Source organism: Mycteria americana, chromosome 4, assembly GCF_035582795.1.
Source record: "Mycteria americana isolate JAX WOST 10 ecotype Jacksonville Zoo and Gardens chromosome 4, USCA_MyAme_1.0, whole genome shotgun sequence".
NCBI classification, from domain to species: Eukaryota; Metazoa; Chordata; class Aves; order Ciconiiformes; family Ciconiidae; genus Mycteria; species Mycteria americana.
In genome coordinates, this window is record NC_134368.1 from 76,973,076 (window position 1) to 76,995,733 (window position 22,658).

Below are 22,658 nucleotides of genomic sequence, written 5' to 3' on the forward strand. Positions count from 1 at the left end.
AGCCTAATGACAATACATTTGGTTTTCTTAATTAACTTTTTAGACAAGTAAAAAGTATTCTGTAGAGCCCTACATTAGAACCACTGTTGTAAGATATCTGATTACCACCGTTACACTATGTGCGCTTTCAACCACACTGACTCACAAATTCCAAATGAAAAACAGTGGTTTTGGGTGGGAGCTGGGGCTCCCCGTGTTGCATCTCATTGCTCTGGTTATGTGATGGGCCATTATCCTGTGTCATCTCTAGTCAGTATAATTAACTACTAAACTTTTCAACATTGTTACCAATAGGACAACAGCTATCATTTCAGTATGATTAACCTTATACAGAGAATCAGGCTTCTCTTTACAACTGATACAGATAGAATTCCCATCCTTAAAATCTGTTTCTGCTCTTAAAAGCTGAGTCAATGGTCTTGAAAGCAGAAACAAAAGCCAGAAGAGGAAACAGTAACTTGCAGGCATGCTTGAGACTGTCCTAAAAAGCATCAAATCTGAGATCTGGTAGGTAAAGATTAGACATTTTGGTTACTAAATCCTCTCTGCATTGCATTTACTTGGCTCCTGCTCTGTTACAATCAATGACTGCATTTTTAATACAAAGGTAGATATTAATATGGGACATTATATTCATAAATAAAAACACAGAGGATGTTTTTTGTGTCTGACCAGATTAAGAGAACCTTAAAGGCCTCAAGAGGACCTCATATCACCCTAAAATGAGCAGGTCTGCTATCCATATATGTGCCTAACAAGGACAGTATTTCTGATATCTCCAGATAGAAAAAATTTATCTGTGCAACCTCAGACAGTAACTTCTTTCACAAAAATACCTTCTTAGCCACATCAGACAGAATCTAGCAGCTCAGGTGCAAATCCCTCAGATTAGAAAAAAACCAAAACAACAACAACAGAAGATCCTCAGACTACCAGGCACCCCCCCAAAAAAATTTAACATCTTTTATAGTATTTAACATTTTTACCAACAGGGCAAAGGGCCAACTCCATGTCTGGAGTTTTTCTTAGCAAAATTTTCAGTTTCTCTTAACAAAGATACTCAGGTTAAAGTGCAAACCAGCATTACACTTGTCAGGATACTGAGTACAGGCAGTCGACTTCCTCTGAGACCTCTGAAGCAGACCCTTAAAGTAGTCCTATATCCCAGAAGAGATTCAACAATTTTCTGCTTTTCCTCACTGATGCTTCAGGTTTCATGAGACAGCTGAGCCAATTAAGAACAGCTCAATGATGCCAAAAAGCAAGCTCCCTTTCTTATATGAACCTGTGCCTAATATAATCCCCCACTGAACAGATTCAATTTATTAGTCTAATTACAGCTTATTTACTAATCTGTGTTCAACTTTAGACAGACTCTGCAGTGTCATGAAAGTTATCCTTAGGAAGTGAGCAACAAGGTCTCTAATTTGCAAACACCAAAGCTCTGCTGACTCTCATCAGGAGACCTTGTTGTGCCTGGAGTTCTGCATCTCCTGGGAATGATGCAAGCCTGATGACAACATTGTCATTTGGTGCTCCAGACATTCCAGCTGCATTATCCTCTTTACAATTACTCCTCTAAGCCAGATGAGAGTAATTACTGCAGAGGGTTGCCAGAGATAGAAAAAGAAACTAGATACATTGTTGACATCAGAGTATCTACAACAAAAGTAACAAGGGGTACCTGGAAAGTTAGTTCCATGGAACAGAACTAGAGGCTCCTGAAATCAAGTATTACTTCAAAGAATGAACAAGGCAAGTAAGATTGCACTGCCCTTTCAAGAAGAGCAAAACACCAACCACACAGCTAGCATTAAGAAAGAGCACTTATTTGACAACAACAGCTTCTATTATACCCAAAGCTCAGCACTGCATTACTTCCCTAAGCAGAGGCATACAGAGAAGCCATTCTAAAGCTACGATTATACGATCACATTGTGTTGAAGCAGGTAATACAACATAAATGCTAAAATTACACTAACATGAAAATTAATCACCAGTACATTTTTCAATCGAATTAGCATGCATAAATAATTCTCAAATTCCTAGCTTTGAATTTTAGACTGGGCACACAGCTTTGTTAAAATCTGTTCAGTCAAGCAGATTCTTTTAAAGTCCTTAAACAATATGTCTTACCCCAAATTACAATATTAATGCTACTTCTTCTCATTAATTAAGTTTTCAAATTAAATACAGCTTCTCAATTTAATATAAATATGAGGAATGTTTTCAGTGTGGAAAAAAAAAAAACCCAGTATTTCACCAAGATATGCAAGTGCTACCCTACATGAATGTGTAAGTATTACACTACACTCAAATGGATGTAGTTAAATAATATAGCAGACATTAAATTATTTTAGTTGAAAGACTTTAAGTTTTTTTAAACAATATAAATTTGTAACAGCCTCCTGTTTAACCACTTTACTCATTTTTCTACCCTTCAGTGCTCAGTAACAGCTTCTTCCATAGGCTTTAAAAAAAAAAATTCAAAGAACTTCAAGAAGGTCTTCATCTTTCTCCCACTGCCATCTTTCTGCATCACTATTATTCGCATATCTGAAGATACTAACCAAGATTGCAATCTGAATCACAGTCTGTTAACAGCGCTACTAATCTCAATGTTTACTCATGTTTAGATTAGTGACAAGAAGCATGATATGCAATTGTTTTTACATCATTCATATTCTCCTTTTATTCAAAGAACATCCAAAACACCTCTGGAGGCTTGAGTGAAGATGGAAATAGAGACTGTCCCCTGTGAATCCTACTAAAAAGTCATGAAGCTATCCAAGCAGAAAAAACCTCTCAAAACTAAGCAGTAAAACTCATTTCTAACCATCTCCTCTCCTCAGAGGAGGAGAGGACAGGTAAGACAATCATGTGAGAGAGCCACTCTGCTCCTTGGAAAAGAAAGATTAGAAACGTTGATCTTCTGAAAACAAGGCTTTATTTCTCAGCCTGTGAAGTTTCTTATTTATGCCATCTCCCATAAGGTGGGAGATGTAAACCTAAGATGTCATCTAAAAGGAACACAGCTGGCCTCCTCTTAGTTTCTATTTAACCCTCTTCATCCACCCTAGCAAAGCATGAGAAAGAAGCCACATTAGCAATGAAGGCAGCAAACTTCAACTGAAACCATGCCAGTAACATCCAAACATCCACAGCATCATAAATATATACTACCTTAACATGCTAAACAGCATAACTTAGAATACCATTTTAAAAGACAGGGGGGGTTTGATGGTTTTTGTTCGGTTGGGTTTTTTAATGGAACCTAAGTGACAAATAACTTAAAAAAAGCCAAGAATAAGAAAAAGAGACCTTTCCCCCCTCTACAATATTTCATTGTACATACGGTACCTGCACAGAGCTTGAGTCATACTTGCATCTTTCACATTTGGATCTGTAGTAAGGCTCCTGATGAGTACTGTAATCATCTGTAATGGTATGTGCTGCACAAGACTTGCCAGTGCAACAGAAGGTTCAAATGAAGTATCTGTAATAGTTGAACATGACAAAGTAAGAAACTAAAAAGAAAACACCACAGAAAAAATATGCTTTATCTTCCATCCTACAACTTCACTATAGTTGTAAAGTTTTAAGACAATGAGTCTATCCTACATCTAACATTCTATCATCACAAACCAAAACTAAATTTAAAAGTTTCAATGGATTAAGGACAATGAATAGCACTGAATTACAAACTCCTTTTGTTCATCCAATATCCACGCAAGAAAGTGTCAATCTGCCAACTTCCTCCTCCACCCTCAACGGAACTGAGACATGGGGGTTTTTTTCTAAAAAGAAGTACCACACAATTGTTTATCATACTTGATGTTAAGCCTAGGGATCCAAGACAGCTGATATTTCCCCTGTCCTGTCTCAACAACTGTCTGTTAACTACACCAGCTATGGGAAAACATAACATTATCATGTTAAGTTTCCCAGGTGCCTCAACAGCAAAGGTACTTTCCAACATGAGCTAATACAGTACTTCATAGATTTCTGAGGTCAGAAAGGACCTATTTACAATCGCATCTACATTACTCCGGCAGTGAATCCTTCCTGCGATACCGAAGTTTTATATACACCCCAGTTTTGTAGACTACAAAAACAGCTCCAGTTTTTGGAAAAACAGTTCCAAGACCTAAGGTATCCCTCTAGAGGGAGCAAGGAGGAAGAGTACCTTTTGATACTGAGAGTTTTAGGAAAAATTTCCCGTTAGGAAAAATCCTAACGGGACACCCAAACGTCTGTTCCGGTATATCATTTAAAGCATGGCAACAGGAGTTTTTCCGAAAACCATGCTGCTCCGCAGCTAAATAAGTGACCGTTTCCCCCCTAGCTTTTCTTTGTGAGGAAAAAGAAAAAGAGGCTTTGCTTTCTCGACGGCCAGAAAGTTGCATTTTAGTCTCTGGGCGAGCAAGAAACGGTTCCACGGCAACGCCTGCAAAGCGACCGCCGCTAGCGGTAGGGCTCTTCCCTTCTGTTGGCAAGCCCGCCGCTCTCCTCAAGCGCCCAGGTTACCCCCCAGCCCGCCCGCCCGCCTCCCCCCCGACCCTCGGCCGCGCTCCCCGGCGGGCGGCGCTCACCGGCGGCGGAGATGACGGCGAAGAGCTCCTGCAGGGAGGGCAGCAGCGTGTCGGGCTCGGCCTTCCAGACGCTCCGCAGCAGCCCGCTGACCTGCGTCACCTGCGAGACGTAGAGGCGCAGCTCGGCCTCCCGGCTGCCCTGGCTCTGGAAGTGGGCGATGCTGCGCACCAGCTGCTGGCAGAAGGCGAGCGAGAGCTTCCTGCCGCGGGGCAGGCACTGCGGGAAGTCGCCCAGCAGCTGGCAGAGGCGGGCGCAGAGCGGCGGCGCCGGCCGCTCGCACACCAGCCGCAGGGCCTCCACCTGCAGCAGCTCGAAGAGCTCCAGCACCGAGGGGCAGCTCATGATGAGGCGCAGCCCCGCCTGGATGTAGTCGAGGATGGCGGGGTCGCGGTTGCTCAGCTCGCCGTAGCCGCGCTGCAGGAGGCCGAGGACGAGCCCGCGGTTGAAGAAGGCCTCGAACTCGGCGCGGTGGTAGCGGCCGTAGGCCTCCAGCACCTGCCGCCCCACCTGCCGCTGGAAGGGGTCGGGGCCCTGCAGCACCAGCCGGGTGCTGAGGGCGAACATGGCGCGGCACTGCGCCTGGCTCAGCGGCGTCTCCGCCGACTCCACCACCCGCCGCACGATCACCCGCTTCAGCGGCAGCGGGTGCGACGAGCTCACCAGCCCCTCCAGGATCTTGTCCATGGCGGGCGCTCCGGGCGCATCGGCCGAGCGGCGGCGGCGGCGGGCCGGCCCAGGCCTCGGCGGAGGCCGCCGCCGCCGCCTCCCCGCGGCCCTACCCTCGCCCCGCCGCGCTATGCCGCCCCGGCGGCGGCGGCCGCCGCTCCCGCGCCCCGCCCCTCGCCCGGGCGGCGGCCCCGCTCCCCGGCCCCCGGCTAAGGCAGCGCCGCGGCCCCAGCGGCGACCGCCGAACGCTCCCCCGCCGACCCGGAAGCGGAGCGGCGCAAACAGGAAGCCGGGGCGCCGCGCCGGGCGGCCACCGCGCGTGCGCCAGCCGGCCGCGGCAAGCCTGCCTCCTCGCTGCGGCGCCGGCCAATGGGGAGCGAGGGCGGGACAGGGGGCGGGGCGGCGGGTATGGCGGCCGGCGCCGGTTTTCCCCTCAGCGGCGGCCGGGGCCGGCGCGTCCCGGCGGTCTGGCGGAGGGGCTGCGGGTGGCAGCGGGCCGGTCGGCATGAAGGGCTCCGAGGAGCCGCACAGTTTAAAGCCGGCGTGTGCCGTTCAGCTTTTATTTGCTCCGCCGCGCACGTGAGGCCCCCTGGCCGCTCGCTCTGCCGTCCCGGGGATACCCCGGTGTGGCGAGGCGGCGCCCAGGCGTCCCGCCTTCCGTCTGCGTGCGCAGCCCGTCTTCTCCTGGGGCTGGTGTTTACTGCTTTGTTTATCACTCGTTCTTGGCTGTAAGCGTACTTGTAACCAGCAGCGCTTCCTTAGGGAAGCCTTTGCTGCTTAACAACGGTTTAACGGAGTAGCAGTTACTGTCGACGTACGCGTGGACGCTGTGCGAGTGTTCCCGTCCTTATTTAAGCCTGCTTATCCCTCGTTTTGACCCAGTTCAGCTCCAGTTTCCAACGCTCAAATTTTGTTAGTGTACCTTGCATTTTCACACCGGAATACGTTTCCAGCATGAGAAGAAAAGAATTCTGCAATTTCCAAGGACTGAATATTATCTCTTGCGAGCTAGGTAACAAGAAAGGTCACAAAACTCAATTAAAACCATCATCGGCTGTAAGCAAACCGGAAACCAAACTCCACTTCCTTAGTCAAAGAAAATCCTTTAGGCCAGCTCACTGGTCACATAAGCTTGGTGTGCTGGCAAAGCCCTCTCCTTGGTGCTCTGTTTCTCAATACAAACACCTTCGTGCTATGTGGTTGACTAACACCTGTAATTCAGCATCAGGGAAGTACGGAAAATGAGCCCGATTCATCCCTGGTAATATTTGATGTGTAATAGGTGCAGAATCTGCGCTGGAGTTTAGGTTGCCGACAGATACTGTTAAGGGCAACAAAAAAAGACCCACAAACCCTACTGGGACAGCTGTAAGATTTTACAGCTGTCAAAAAGCAAAACGTGAAACCAAGAAGTTCAGAGTTAACTTGAAAACTCAGTCCACTGTTTATAAAATATTTCAAAAGTTCAGTTAAACTGCTCAGATAACTTTAACTTTGCTCCTCCTTGCTCCAGTTTTCTGTTTGCTCCTTGCAGATGTAAAATCTAGTTCTAGAAATCACTGTGCACAAAAAAAAAAAATTGCAATTGCTGAGTCATTACATTCCAGTATAAATTGTGTTGATCAAGGGCTTTTTTCTGAGAACTTTACAAACGTCAGAGACTGTTGCCACCAATATCTTAATTATCTAAATTATCTTTGTAAAGTGTACTGTATTGGAATTATATCTAAATTAACTTTTTTTTTTTCCAAAAGGACTTTGTAGTTAGTATCCATAAAAAAATTAACCTTGAAGAAGGTGCTGGATTACGTAGCTTGTATACCTGTGGAGCTTAATGCTTTGCCTTTCGTGATCTGTACCAGGAATGTTTTAGTTTTCCTAAGTTCACCAGTACAAACTCTCTTTTTCTATTTTTTTTTTTCTAGCACTGTTCATGGTATCTTCTGAAGCCAGAAGGGGAGAGGAGTCCACTCAGGAGCCCAACCAGAACACTGAAAGTAAGGGGAAGGACTGAAATCAAGATGCCAGAGACACATGTATGGAAAGGGGTAAGGCAGGACCTTATCTGGAGAGAGGATCATGTGGAGAATGGACGGAGAAAGATAGTTTGGAGGTGTCAGAAGGTGCAAAGGTGCTCAGATATGTCAGGGTGTATGAGAAAGAGAATAAAGGAGGAGAAATGGAAAAAGGCAGGTGGTATGGCAGGCTCAATGGGGCATACGATGGAGCAGGAAAAACAGAGGGATCATAAGAGGAGCAGTTGCCATGAATAGCAGAGAAGCAAATGTGGAAGGGCTGGAAAGGTCATCTGAAAAGCCGGAGACATACAGATGGCTTGCAGGCATATGAAGATATGGGGAATGCAGAAAGCATGAGCAGCTGCAGATTAGCAGGACCAGGGGCTCCTGTGAGCTAGGAGATCAAAGGTCTGAGCAGGTTTTCAGTGCTTTGTTCTTTGTTTACATAGCATTGTGGATGGGAGGGAAGGCAGTGCTCGCTGCCTGGGATGAAGGAACAGTCTTCCCAACAGTCCGGGAGCATTCTGCCTAGCAGCCCAGTCACAGCAATTGCTGCCCAGATGAGGCAATTTCTCCAAAAAAGCCACAGAAAGGTCTGAAAATCTACAGCCCCGAAAAAAACTAAAATGGATAGTTGGACGTGTATAGTTGGAGGGAGGGTAAGGTACCTCTAGCATAGGAGCTTGGAAATAGTATTCTTATTTGCATCCAGATGACCAAGTATGCATACTCCTTATTTAATGAACTTATTTCAAGTAATAGAACTAGCAATGAAAACCAAGTGGTTAAGAGTTACGATGGTTGGTTGAGTCACTGAGTATGCTTATGACCTCAGAGCTAAGAATAACCTGAGCTGTGGGGATGATCCTAATTACAACCTTACTATTAGATATGCAATTATCAATATACTTATGAGCTAAATTTTGAAACACAGTCTGTTCCTCTGTTTTCAGTGAAATCTAATTCCTATATATAAATATATTACTAAGTTGTGACAAAATTAAAAATAAGTTAATTCTTCAGTGAATAAAATATATCTTAAAAAATTTTCTCTGAAAAAGTAAGAAAAAACCCCAGTCACGTTTCATCAAAAACAAAGATTATTGGCAAATCTGAACAATAATTACTGTGAAACAGGACAAATAGCAGCAGAAGGTTAACTATGCTGGCATCTCCTTAATGACTCAAAAATCTTAAAGACAGTAAGGCAGAAAGGAAACTTTTTACTAAGAACCTGGATTAAAGATATCCTGTCAGCCTACAAACATGTTATACCTTATGTATGAGATGACTGCTTTCTAGCAGAACACTTTGTAGGTAAGGGGGCCATCCTGCAGGGCCGTCCTAAGGGCTGGTGAGGCTCTAGATGCAACATCTACCCATTCCTTATGCCACCCACATGAACAAGTCTAACATGCTGGAGTTCCTGCTGATGCACGGATATCCACATTGCATGTACAGTGAATTCAGTCTCCCGGAGAGGTAGGATCCCCATATTTCTGCAGTAGGTTCAGGGCATCTGACATTGAGTGTCATGTGGCTTGGCTGTGTGGTTGCATGACTGCTAAATCTAGTGCAAGACGGGCAACAGGAGCCCAGGGGAGATGGCAAGCAGGCTTCCCTTTTCGGTCACAGCTTGCTGTTAGATCAGTTTCACCGTAACATGAAACTGCACCATGAATCAGGAGCTTCTGAGTGCTAATCATGGCTCTGATATCAACTCCATCGGCGGCTGCAAGCATCTTATTTAACTGCAGGGTCAGTATCTGTCAAGTATAAATAGTAGTAGCTGGGTATTTGAGAGCACTGTAAGGTTCAATTAGATAATGTTTACCAAGTATTAATTAAGTATTTTAATTTTCAAAGTGTTGATTAAAAATGCCTGAATGTTGAGTCATCATGTTCTAGTTGTACACTGTCACATGTCCCAAAGGTTTATTCATCCAATAAACAACAGGGCACAGGTTTATTTATCCAAAAATCAAGACAGCACAGCATGTGGCCCCAGTGTCTTACTGAAACCTGTTATCACAGTGCAATTATTTATTTTTGAGGAGAGAAGCTTTGATTTGAAAGAGCTGTTTTGTGTCCTGCAGATACAATCTGTCATGATTCAGTTTTGTATATATAATGTATATATTTGCTGTGTCAAGGAGCAACATCTGACCGAATGTGACTTTATTACTAATTCTGTATTAGTTTTCCTCTTTTGTAACAGAAAGATGTTGCAGAGATTGCATTTGGCATTCAGAAGACCTGTATAGTAATCGCCTTGAAAGCGAGGGGCATCCGTAGCTTCAGCCAAGTAACTGACTATTAGCAGCTGTGGTTAAAGGATGCAGGCCAGCAACGGTGGGAGATCTAGGTAGCTCCTCAGCATTCATGTGGCAGTTATCTGTCTGGGTATTAGGTTGAGACACTAAAAAGTTTAAGGAGACTCAGGCCTCTGTTGGGATTAAAAGACATACAGTGTGGACTGCAGGGCCAGAAAGTTGGTGTCTTAAAAGGCAGACATATCCACATGAGATAAACTGATAGACTGTATCTGCCACTGGAAATTTCCAGGAATAAGAAGCATCTCTGTGGGTCAGCATGGCTCAGATTTACTTTGGCTGAAATACTGTGTTTAGACTCGGGCTTCTTTGCTAGATACATCTGCCTTCTTTAGTAAGTACTTGGTCTCAATAAGGGGTTCAGCTGGTCCACTGTGATAAGTGTATTTTGTATTTTGTCCTTTTACTGAAAAGGATAACTGGCAAATCTTTGTACAACATCTTTCTCTCAAATCTCCGTTACATGAATAAACAAAATCGCTTGTTAACAAATACACTGATGTCTATCTCATTGCACACCCTAAAGAAAGTGAATGTACTAGCCATAGTGAAACAATAGTGGCTAGATTGATATTTGGGCAGTTGGAAACTTAGCTGTGCATTAGATTCTCCTTGATTGTTCTTTGCTTATATCTTTGTGAAATCTAGAATTATGTCAATGAAGTCCCACAGAGGTCAGGAAGGTTTAAGGTACCTAGACATTCACAGCAACTGCCCAGAGGCAATGTAAATGCCAACAGCTTACATTTTACTAGTAAGATGTGCATAACTTTTCAAAGCCCTGACAGTCTAAAAAGTGAACTTTTGGGGGCTCCAGAACTCTTCCTTCTTTTGCCCTGCACAAAATGTTCACAGTAGACGTCCCAGATTGTAAAGTCAACATAAACTGCATTATGTTTAGGATGTGTAAGGCTAGTTGTTTAAATATGGAGAATCAAACTAAATTATGCCAACCCCCCTTGAATTTGTGCAATCCTTTATCTATTTTGCTTGTGCAAATGCCTATTTTGCATGCATATATTTGCAATACAAATGCAACTTGAGTGTGTTCATATGAAAATGTGGCATTATGTAGGAATTTATATGCAATGATACATACTATTTTCAGGAAAAAAATTTGTAATGGTGATCATCTCTTTCAAGTACAGACTGCTCTTAAAACAAGAAAAGCCATGCCTATATGAAGAGCTTCCTTTGATAAATGGTACATTTGATAAAATTCAGATACCTGCTGAGGAAATAGCCTGTTTATAGAAATAGGGTTATGCATCAGCCCAGCTCTCTGACAGAAAGTAATAAGAGTAGATTGCCTGCAAGGTCATCTGTGACTCAGAAATTAGACAGAATATGGACTGTGGAAGTCAGCTGTGAGGCTATGGCAGAGAACAATGCATACTTCATTGAATCTGCCCCAAAAGATGTGTCAAATATCACACCTTTCTCTAGAAAGAAAAGATTCAGTAGGTGAAGAAAATATTAAGCATTGTACTTCACTGCATATTATGCACAACTGACTTAACAGGTGTTGCACTATGTGATATTTCTAAAATTTTAGTGAAATGTTCGGCAGTTGCACATGCATCCAAATAGATATATATTCTAATTCGTAAAAATATGACAGCATACTTCATTTGGAAAAGGAGCAGGTTTAGCTTAAGCTAGACTGCTGTTTCTTTTATCAGTTTTTAATGAGACACTAGGCAGAACCAATACTGAAATCCTTACAGCCATTGGCTGACACTTACAATGTCTGCTGCTTAATGAAGGAGTAAATTGTGTCATAAATCTCCCATTTTTATTGCCGTTTCTTCGTATGAAGAGTGCAAATCACCTTTCAAACTTACGGGTTTCTGCTGTCTCCTTCTTCATATATTATCTATGTGTATTGGAAGGAATACCATAAAAGAATGTAATTTGTCCAAGACCAAATATCAAAGATGTTCATGCTATCAGATCTTCTGGATATATATTTTATGGATGACATTTGAAGGAATAACTGAGAACCAAATGCCATTATCATTAAAAACAGATCCAAAAATCCGTGGGGTATCCAGAAAAAAAAAGTTGGAAGTTAAGTTTCACAGAACAAAAAGTTTATCCCTGAGAGATACGATCATGGCTTGATTGGTGTGTACCTTCAAAGAGGTGCTTCACCTTATTAGAGCGTGGGGATTTGCCAATATTAAAAGACATGTTAAATATACATCTTGTGAGGAATCAAGCATCTCTTTGTACCTTTTCTAGTTGTTACCTTACATTTATAACACTTTTTTCACTAACCCAGCATTTTGGCTTGTATGAAATCCTTGGCCCTGAGCTAACAAAACGTTTCAGTATATGCCCAATAATGGGGCACAAAAGAAGCCTCATTGTTTTCAGTGGGACTACTGTAATGCTGAACCAGTCATCATTGCCTGGGACTTTTCTGCTCTACTGACATCCTCATACTCCTCCTCAGTGAAGTAATCCACTGTGTCTTGCATCCTGGTTTGTGTCTTGTTTTGCCTTGCGTTTGCTACAGCATGTAAGATCTATGCACCATTTTTAAACTCTGCGGTCTTGGTGCTTTTCTTCTCTTAGGTTTTTTTGGGGGATTGTTGTTTGGGTATTATTATAGCATACATAGAGTCTAAATTTTCCCTTACTTCCATAGTGCTGTCACAACCACAGGTCAGGCTTCATACATTTCATGGACTGTATGACTTCCTTTGTTCTAATTATTTTGCCAAAGATTAAGCATTGGTTTTCCCAGGGTTTGAGAATTTTGTCCCAGGTCATAACTGTGATTTTTGTTTCTCCACTTAAGTCATCAAAAATCCAAGATGGGTTTGTCAGTTGTAAATCAGTCACAAACTTCTCTTAGCATCTTTTTTTTGGTCTCTGTTTAAAAATATGCTGCTTGGACCTTAAGGCAAACTTCAGATGTCTACGGTTTCACCATTAGCTCCCTTCTGACTCTTTGACTCTTTCCTGGCAGCTAGTTGCTTACAGTTGTGAAGCAAGTCATTGTTTAATTTATTCATGTTTCATTTTTAAAAGAGTGTCAGTGCTGATAAGTCCAAACTCAATATTTCCTTGGTTATGCTCACAATACTCTGAATTATTCAGTAAACACTCTGTGTCAAAAATGTCTGACAGAGGTCCCTTTCATCCTCAGTCATCATTCTGACTGCATCTAACCTACATTGGTGGAGATACTACATAACCTACCTGGTGGACATACCCAGCTTAGTTCCAGCCTGAGCAAGTATGTCTGCACCCTGCCTCAAATAATAAGCAATGCAATCTTTTCATTCATAGGGGCACAGCTGGGCTGCTGCTGCTTCTGGCACTAGAGCTCGGTTGCCACCAGTTTAAGTATCTCTGCACTATGCTTTGTTGTGGGGTAGATAGGTCCTTCACTACCCAAAGAAAGTCTATTTGATCAGGTCAAATTTGCTTTCAGAGCTCACCTGCAGTGTCGAAGCATTACATCCCTGAAATCTCTACCTCCTGTCAAATACAAGTGAAATCAGCCCTTTTATTCTAATGCTTATGATGAGGAAGAGGAGGGCAGACACATGGACATGACCACATACGCCTTGTTTCCTTGCAACACTAAGCAAAGGTGTCTGACTTCCAGCTGAAGGAATCCCAAAACACTACAGAGATCATACACATTGTGTACACTGAGTAAGTTCACCCAGCAATGGAGTACTGTGGAATGAGGAACACAGTAGCTCTGGACAGTAACAAGGGACAGAAAATAAAGAGTATTTTATGCAAAAATGCAAGCATGTTTAATGAAACAGAAGTCAGATGTAGACCCACTAGCATAGATCCTCCAAAATCAGGGACAGCATAAGAAGTGCATTATGTTGGTCTTGTACAGACATCCTCGAAGATTTCACACTTAAGTGAGCAGATCACAAGGAGTAATTTAGCCCTAAGACACAGCGTAGTCACACTGGTAATCGGAATGTACAATTAGTTTCTATCTTCTGCCAGAAATGTCAATGCAGTTTAGTGATTTTTTGGAAGAGTTTGCACAGCTGCTATTTCACTTACTTATTAGATTGTGGGTTTTTTTGCTTTTTTAAATCAGCTCCAATATTCAAATCCCCAGAAGAATTCTTAGCAAAAAGTAATATATCTAATTCAGATTATTTTGGTTTGGAACCTGTGGTAATCTTCCAAAATAAGCCAGCTTGTCCATATTTTGACACTTTGTGCAGTGTTGCACGCACTAATTCAAATGCGTAACAACAAAAGGAATTGTAACCATTTTTTGGTTTGAATAGCTGAATTCTTTAGTAAAAATTTGGATCACTAAGAAAATTTTCTGTACTTCAAGCTTACTTAAGATCCATGAAAAAAAGGATTGTGGGGTATAGAAAAACAACGCAGGGTCAGATGTGTACTCTGAAATGTGAAATTGTGTAAACACATTTTTATTTGGATTCCATTTTAAATTTCAGCACAGATGGAGCCTGTGATAATTCAATAGTGATGGTATTTTGTCTTCATCTTAAACCAGGATCTGGCATGTTCTTCGCTTACAGTAGCGGCTGAGGGGAGCTTAGGTTAATGTGTAAAATAATTGGTTCTCTGAACAGTTGGGCACAGCCTCAATCAGTTCCAGTTTCAGTATCAGATTTCTTTTAATCAGAGGGAAGTACAGTCTTTTTCTGATGCTCTGTATGCACTGAAATTGGTTGGAAAGAAAATGCTTTGAACAGTGCAGCGTAGAAGCAAATGTTCAATGTTATAAATAACATATGATTAGACAAATATACTAAGCTTGTAGAGCTTATTTATGTTGAATCATGTGTCAGGGTGTACTATGGATGTTTCTGCCCTGATTTCAATGATCTCTTTCTTCTGGGAGAGGACCTATTTAAAGTAAAAGTTCATTTCATGCAAAGCATAAATACATCTAGAAAAATAATTATTTTTCTTTATTGAAGACAAAATTCTCTACTACCTATTATCTACAATATGAAAAATGAAAACTCTTTACTGGCGGCCCTAAACATTTAAAAAAATGAGGCAGATCCAGCCCCGTCTTTTTAAAAATTACATGGTGTATACTGACAGCTTGATATAGAACTTACCCAAATAAAAAGAAGATGGATATTCTCCTGTAGTTGTTACATGTGTTTGTATGTATCTTCATTTTCCTAGAATGATTTAAAGGCAATGAGAGGATCACAGGAGGTTTATAGTGTCATAAACTACTGTAGGAAAATCTGGATAACAGAGAGGAAAATTAATTTTTATTTAAGTGGCTATAAATTGCTTTTGGTTTGTTAATGCTTATTTAGCTTAATGTAAATCAGACACCTAACAAATACATGGAGCGTTCTTTCTGATAAAAAGAATTGCCATTTCAGTTTTTCAACAAAGGTCTGGCTTAGGTCGGTCCCCTGGGGAGGGCTCAAAAGTACTTGCTACCCTCATCGTCCCCTTAGGCCAGTCACCTTCCAGTCCAGCCGCTCACCAGTCAGAACTTCAGTTCTGACATAAGGATTTTTGTGTCGTGTTGTTTCTTGAACTGCTTATTATCACTGTGAGAGTAACAGCTTCCTAGCTCATGCTCGCTTCCTGAGTTTGCTGCTAGTATTTACCTGCTGTGCAACCGTATTTCTGCTAGTGCTCGAGAAGTATCTTCCTCTCAGAGTAGATCTGGGCAGGTTGGAAAGGAATGCCAGAAAACCTCTGCCTCTGAGGGCAATGTCTGATTGCACAGAGCACTCAAATTCTTGTTTCCTATCGGTATTAGACAGGTCCCCTTCAGAACTGAACCATGACTAATGAACATCCTCTTGTCCTCCAACCCACCACAATAAGGAGGTGGTTAAGGCAGCTGACATACCTATGTTCAAGCAGTGCTGCCAAACCAGACATCCCTGCCTGAATGTGCTCTGTTGGGTAGTTGTGAGTCCTGCTTTCTACCAATACTCCACAAATACCAGCGCTTTTGAAAGTCAAAGGCCTTTAATGCTTGGTCATTTAAAGTTTGTCTTTCCTACTGGCTCACAGAACCCTTGCAAAAGATTAATTGTGGCCCACAACTTGCTTGTGAAATAGACATTGCTGTAGGCAGTCTAAATGACTCGCCAAAGGCCGCAAAATGATTTTACAGCACCTGGGACTCTCAGAGAATTATGCTTGACATTATCTGGTAAAGCAATTTGATTTTGTTTATATTGTAATTTATCTGTATTTTAAAAGCGGATCAGGAGGACAAGAAATTACACCCTGCATTTTCAAAATGCTTTATGAGTATCAGCTTTACGAAAAGCCAATAGGGTGCGTGTTCTAAAATGACTTAGAAAATCCTCCTCTGTAAACACCCTAACATTTTTCCTGATGAAGCTCCATCTCACATACCCTCATAAATATCTGCAAAACTACCTCCTTCTCTTTTTGGACTCTCTGTCAAACTACCTCTCCATGTGATACCTACAGAAGAGCTCCAGTTTGCTTTCTGTGATTGTTCCTTGTTTTACTGGCCTTGATTGTCGTCTTATTACCTCCATGCTCTATCTTTTTGTTCTCTCTTCTCTCTTGGCTCATATTTACATTGGCAGTGTGCAAGAACTGGACTACTCTTCCCATTTTGTGCTTTTACAGCATGTACTAGTATAGTCAATCAGGAGCTGGTGGAAGGCCAGGACTTATGTAAAGTTGATAAGGAGGATTCAGGCTGGAATGTGGAACATCTAATTAAAATTATTGTCCTGGGGAAGTGAAACACAGCCTGGAGAAATACGTAAGCTAATTCAGATTGTTTTGGGAACAATCTGAAGCTGCTAGCAGAAGCGTGATAAGAAGCACCCTCATGCGAACTGTCCTCATTGTAATACTAAAAGTCACCCCGCTTGAGCTGGAGACCCCAGCCCAAGCGGAGACCCCTCACCTTTGGGCATGTGCAGAATATTAAAGTAATACTGTGGCTTTAAGACGAGAAAATGTAGACCAGTAGAAAACTGCTTTACGTAATTACTTCTGCCTGTGTATAACTAGACTGTATAAATACTGTACCTGTATGAACGAGCCGGGGGGCTAGCTTTGTGGAGCTACCACCTAGCACCCAGTCTTGCGCACAACTTGAAATAAACTGGTATCTCGGCTGGGTGTGCCTATTGGGTGTTGCACACCGGGTAACGAACTCTGTTTGTGAGACAAGAGTAGGACATGGCTTGCTTCACAGTGAAGGTTTCCAGCAATGACAAAATAATAACGCACCAGCTTTGCACGGCAGGAAAAAAGTAAGTGCATATTACGTGAACATAGGTGCATCTGGCGACATGTAAGTAGGGAACCCCACCCACACAGGGACTGTTTGCCACTGCAGTGCTAAGAAGAGCTTCAGAACGGGGTGGAGATTACCAAAGCCTTGTTCATAGTTTTGCCTTAGCATGCAGGCTTATGTCCTGGCAGTAAGATTGCAGAGGACATGCCATGAAAAGATGTTTCATTACAGTGGAATAGTGTAGCATTGGACATAAGTATAAATAGGGATGTTTAAATAAAAGGCATTGGGATTCATCTGGAAAGAATGTAATGGAACTGATTTTTGCTTCATTTGGACAGTTAAAATAGGAAAAAGATAACCATTATAGTGCCAGTGACACACTTGCTAGCACAATAGAAATAATCAGGTTTCCAGTTTAATGAGATATTGTAGAACGTGAGAATATTTTGAAGTGCTAATGAAAAAGAAAGAAGTGTTATGAGCGGTAGAAAACGGTAATTGGTAGATAGTAACACATTTAAGGAACAGTGACAGTTTCATATGAAAAAGCATTGTAAGAATGTTGATTAGCTTAACTGGGACAGGAAAGATTTACAGAAAGAAGGGATTCAAAAGAAGAGCAGCCTTACTCCTGTCCTTGCAAAGCATTGATTAGTATTAATTAAAACTGAGACAGGACAAAGCTTAGGGCATGCGTAATAGCACAACTGCTTTTATGTGCAGCATAATTCCTTTCATGCCCATGCAGCCAACAAAATATCCTCTGAATGGTATTGACCAACACAGGTGAGTGGTAGGTGAGCGTATATTGCAGAGCATTTGGAAGAATTACTAACTGCAGAGCACTTTGCGTTGTACCTAAAAGGTTGCATGGGTAAAGTGTTCGTGTCCCAGCTGTTGGTTTCACAGAATCACAGAATCACAGAATCATATAGGTTGGAAAGGACATTTAAGATCATCGAGTCCAACCATGGTTTACATCGTCCTCTCTGCATGCCAGGTGACGTGGGGCGGGAGCTCACTGCCCACAGGAAATGTACGTTCAATTCTCATTTTGTGTAACCACTATCATAATATCTAAGCCCTCTATACCTTCGTTTTTCACACGAAACTGAGAATTGTGTAATGTGATGCGTCTGGCATGGCTTTGTGCATCGTATTTATCTAGATAATGAGACAGTCCTACTGGCAGGAGGTTTCAGTAACTAACACAACTGGATCCTAGTCAGGGCTGATTGAGTGTGATCCAGGTCTCAAACCGCCTGTTACAGCCTGCCCTCTGCTCTGAGCAGCTGCTGTGCCTTTCCCCGTTTCAGCTGGATTAAATTAACGTGTTTCTTAAGTTAGCTCTACAATCCCACTTCTGGATCTGGAGCAATAGTGATAACCTGCTTTCTCAACAAGCCCCAAACAAGTATACCAATAACCCTGAAACAATCTTTACCTTTTGGGGAAGACAGTAAGAATCCGGCCATCCTGGCTCTAGGTGCAAAACAGGGAAACAGCAAGGGATAACCTGAGCTTCTGTCTGGGTGTATTTAGTAAGATCTGTCTTGTTCACACTAATCGCTGGCAAAGTTCATACCATCTTCAGGAAGCAGATTTAGATCCACTTTCTCCTTTAATGTCCACAGGCTTCTCCATTAATGTGACAAATGTGTAATTCTGCAGATTTTGGGACTGCAGCTTTACTACGAATTCTGTGCCCCTAATTGCTTTCAGCGAAGTAGGAATTCCATTTAATCTCAAGATACTCTACTACCAATTCAGCAAACGCCATGCAATGGAAACTTTTCCTTTTATTTGGTTTTTATTTTACCTTACTTATTTATGATATCGAAAATACTTATTAGAAATACATTTAACATAAAATGAAGATTTTTTATTCAGAGCCATCTAATGCCATTGTCCAAATACCTTATCTGATTGTCATTAACGTAATTAATCTCTTAAAACTGAAATAAATTACCAGATTCATCCTAATCATTATTCTCTGATTTGTCAGCTGAAGTTAGACCACATTTAATGGTAATGCTATTTAAAATCTGACATGCTGGGAATATATAACATATTTCTGAAGGGCATGATGATAATCAGATTTGTCTAGACATGTAAAACACATTTTTGATGCTGTGAATTCCTCCAATTAATTTCATGAGTTTTTGAGACTCATGATAATTTAACTCACATGTAGTGTGGGAATTAGAGCTTGTAACAGTCACAAAGTTTTTAGCGGAAAAGCCACTGCCATCTTAAAATAATAAGGCCACATCACCACATGTTGTAAATAATATTAGTGTGGTATTTCCAGTATTTAATGTATTCACTAAGCTTTTTACTTAATGCAGGTACTTGTCTGTCTGAGGAGGAATAAATTTAGACATTAGCCAATATAGTGTAGCGACTTGTTACTTAATGGCATACTTTCTTGGGATACCCTTGCAGCTGTGAGCTTTTTCAGTTCGTTACGCTTCTCTCATTCCGATGCAGCACATGCTGGCTGCAGCGGGAACCGGCGCTTACACGCAATCCCTTTCCGATGTGGCTGAGGAGTAGCGGAGCAGGTCTGTTCAGTAGGAAAATAACATTGTCCAAAACAGTACCGGTAAGCTTTGTTTTACAGTACCGCATGTTTTAAAGTTGCAAAATGAGAGGTACCACAATGCCAGTTGTTAAGCTGGTCAGTGGTGTGGCCAGTGCTGTGGTCAGACGTCTGCACGTTGCCGCCACTTCAAAGCCATGGAAAACCCACTATTTTTCATACCTGTCTCTTTAGTTCCCCTTGCTTCCCCCGAAGTCTGGCGTACAAGCAGCTGGCAGAAACACACCCCTGCTGATTAATGTGTTCATCGGAAGCACTGATGACATTTCATTTGTCAGGCTGAGCCTTTTCCCATCCCAGTTTGAGTTTGGAGTGAGGATCCTCCACACCTCATTTCCCCAAGTGGAAAGGGAGCTTTGTCTTTCTCTCTTCTTCCCGGCAGACTGTCCACAGACAATGTAAGAAAACGTGAGCTGGCATGGGAGACCCGAGCGTGCTGAGTATGGCCGTGGGGGCCGGGGGCAGTCCGTCCCCACTGTCTGCCTGTCTGTCTCCACTGTCAGCCTCCACAGGAGCAGTGGCTGACTGAGAAGGATGGGCTGCTTCATGGAAAGGACAGCCCCTGCCCCAGCAGCACCCCAGCTGGGCTGGCCTCCAGCCCCCCACAGCTGCCCTGCTCCTGGCTCGGCGGTGGGACGGGCCCTGGCTGGCAGACCCTGCCCTGACGGACTCCCTGTGGGGAGCCCCCACTGCCCCCAGCTCCCATTCCCGAGGGAGCAGCCAGCTCTTGCTGCACTCAAAAAGGGCCAACCAGAGAATAAAGGCTTGGAAATCATGGTGACATTTAAAAAAACAAATATCCATCACTGAAAAATATACTCATGTCTTTTTTTTCTCTCAGGAGAAACTTTTAACAACCTGCTTATTCAGCTTGACTATTAATGTAACTGCTCTTTGCTGCTAATAATAATTACAGGGAACGATTACATAAAGAAAATAGAATTTGTCTTCTTTTTAAAGGTGCGGCTTGAAAAGTTTTGGTGTGTGAAATCCAGTTCTAGCTGGGAGCTGTCTGACTTTCCTGAGTAAAATAAGCCCATAGTGGAAGTGTGGTTAAAAATCAGGAGCAAAAAGTGGGACCTAGAAGACATAGGGGAGACAACACAGGAATTAACTGGAGAAAGCTCCGGATGGTTTCATCTGCTGGGGGTGACCATAGGAAGGGTTTTCCAGGAGGCTCATCTGCTTGGCAGGGTCATCACCAGGAGACCTCTGTAGGGGTCTTAATGCCAGCCTGTCAAGCCAGAGTGCATCAGCAGGAAAGACAAGACAGGAGGTGAAGAGGTTCCTGCTGCCTTTCCCCAGTTAAAAAGTAAACTGTACAAAGGAGGTGATTAACTTCTTGTAGAAAGGTAAAATATCTCCATAGGATAAGGAGAGAATCTTTTAAGGCAAGACTGGACTGATTGTTTCTCAAAGAACACATGAAAATCCTCAAGAATGATGGAAAACATAATCCGAGGCTTTGACAGTCTGGGCTTGAGCACTTGCAGTGCGTTGTGGGATAAACGAGTCTCTGAGACTCTGTGGACAGTCTCCATGTATCTGCACGACGGTTGTTCTCTGCAAGGATAGAGGAGAGAGGGAACGTTGCCACTGCACCTGGGGTTTCTCAGCGTCGGGTCTAGCTGTACCTCTGCTCAGGGAAGACGGGAGAAGAACCGGCATAGCCAAAGCTAAGGCACACAACATGTCTTTCCCCTTCCACCCCTGTGTCCACACGTAGGTGTCAGTGTCACGGCGCCTGGGGGAAAAAAGCCTGACTTGGAAACTTTCACTTGCCAGCTGTCTTCCTTCAGCAGTGCCTTGGTTTGTTCACCTACCTGGCTGCTTGCTTGTGGGGTGCTGCTAAAAATGGTAGTCCCATCTCCTCTGATGAATGTTTCAGCACAGAAGGTTTGAAGAGACGGGCGTTTTTATTGTGAAGTTAGCATCTGCCAGCTTGAATGTGTGGTGCCAAAATAGCAGTTCCCCACATCAGACACCATATGTGAGCCTTATTCTGAGAGTGGGGGTTAGAGGAGGGTGCAAATGGTTTTCCCTCAGTTGATGGGAAAACCTGGGGGTTTGAGTTAGCTCCCCAGGGGAGCTGAATATCATTCCCTGGGGAATACTGGTGGACCTTAGCATCATCATCAAAATCATTAAAAGTCGTTCCTCCCCTCTCAAGATTAGTCTGAAATGTGGGACTTAGCAGACCACTGAAAAAGTTTTCCTTGTTTCCGTAGGATGTCCTGAGCTATGATATTCTTCATGCTTGCTGGAAGCAGAATCACCTCTGCAGTATAAGAAGAAATTAGGTTCCTTTTCCTTCAATTATGTTGTTATAACGCCTTACTCCAGTGTTCATATAGGAATATATTAGTAATGGAAAGTACAATTATAAAATCTCTTGAGTTGGTGCACGAATAAAGCCGTCAAATAAGACAAAGTGCTAATAAAATCTTACACAACTTAGGGAATATTACTGTAATAGCACTGGATGAAGACTAAGTCATACATAACAAAAATGCAGTAATACGATAAAAATAATATAACTATAGTTAAGTGTTACTTAATTAAAGCCCTTTCCCTTAATGTCATTTGATTATGCTCCCATTCCACCAGGGGTCAAATTCATCCCTGGTGTGACTTCAAGAGAGTGCTAACAGATGGATTTTTGCCTTTGATTAGGGCTACTCAGAAGTTTATGTCACGCTGCTTCTCAAGAAGTTCTGAGCACCTTCTTCTGTCATTTGTGTAAACCTGAGCTACAGTTTTTCAGGCTTCTTAACGCCATGTCCCTGCATGTCCCCGCTCCTTTTGCTCCTGTCCTTGAACGTCTTCCTGTCTTCCTACAGAAAGAGAAATGTCTGCTTAAACCCAGGCAGCAGAGTCGTCCTGTTATCTAGGGAATACCGGCATCAGTAGGTGGGGCTGTACCACGCAACAGGAGCTCGTTTGGATACACTGGCTACATCCACGTTAGCACAAGCATTGCATTAGTACAGATCGGGGGAGCGCATTTGACGAAAACCTTCCTGCCAGTCGTCCCTGCGCACCGTACTTCGGTGCGCGCCGCAGAGCGGAGGGGAGAGCAGTCCTGTGCGATCCTGGAGGGACAGGACCTTTCTAATGGCACAGCAGAGCGTTACATTAAGGAGCTGCTAGCAAGAACGACTGCTTGCTGAGTGTGTTTGAGGTCAAACTGGCGAGAGGTTGATCAG

The 22,658-nt window shown here is 42.9% G+C and overlaps 1 protein-coding gene across 2 annotated transcripts in view; it reads right to left on the reverse strand.

The window, feature by feature from the left end:
* USP38 (ubiquitin specific peptidase 38) overlaps window positions 1–5,628 on the reverse strand; it is a 28,238-nt gene extending 22,610 nt beyond the window's left edge. Inside the window, exons 1-2 of one of the 2 annotated variants that reach the window (XM_075500993.1) lie at window positions 4,593–5,621; window positions 3,361–3,496 (exon numbers count right to left, since the gene is read on the reverse strand). In XM_075500993.1, the coding sequence (XP_075357108.1) occupies window positions 3,361–3,496; window positions 4,593–5,277 (821 nt within the window). In that variant the 5' untranslated portion in view covers window positions 5,278–5,621. Of the gene's footprint in view, window positions 1–3,360; window positions 3,497–4,592 lie in introns of both variants that reach the window. The other variant, XM_075500994.1, reaches the window with a different exon arrangement.
* Window positions 5,629–22,658: the final 17,030 nt, after the last annotated feature.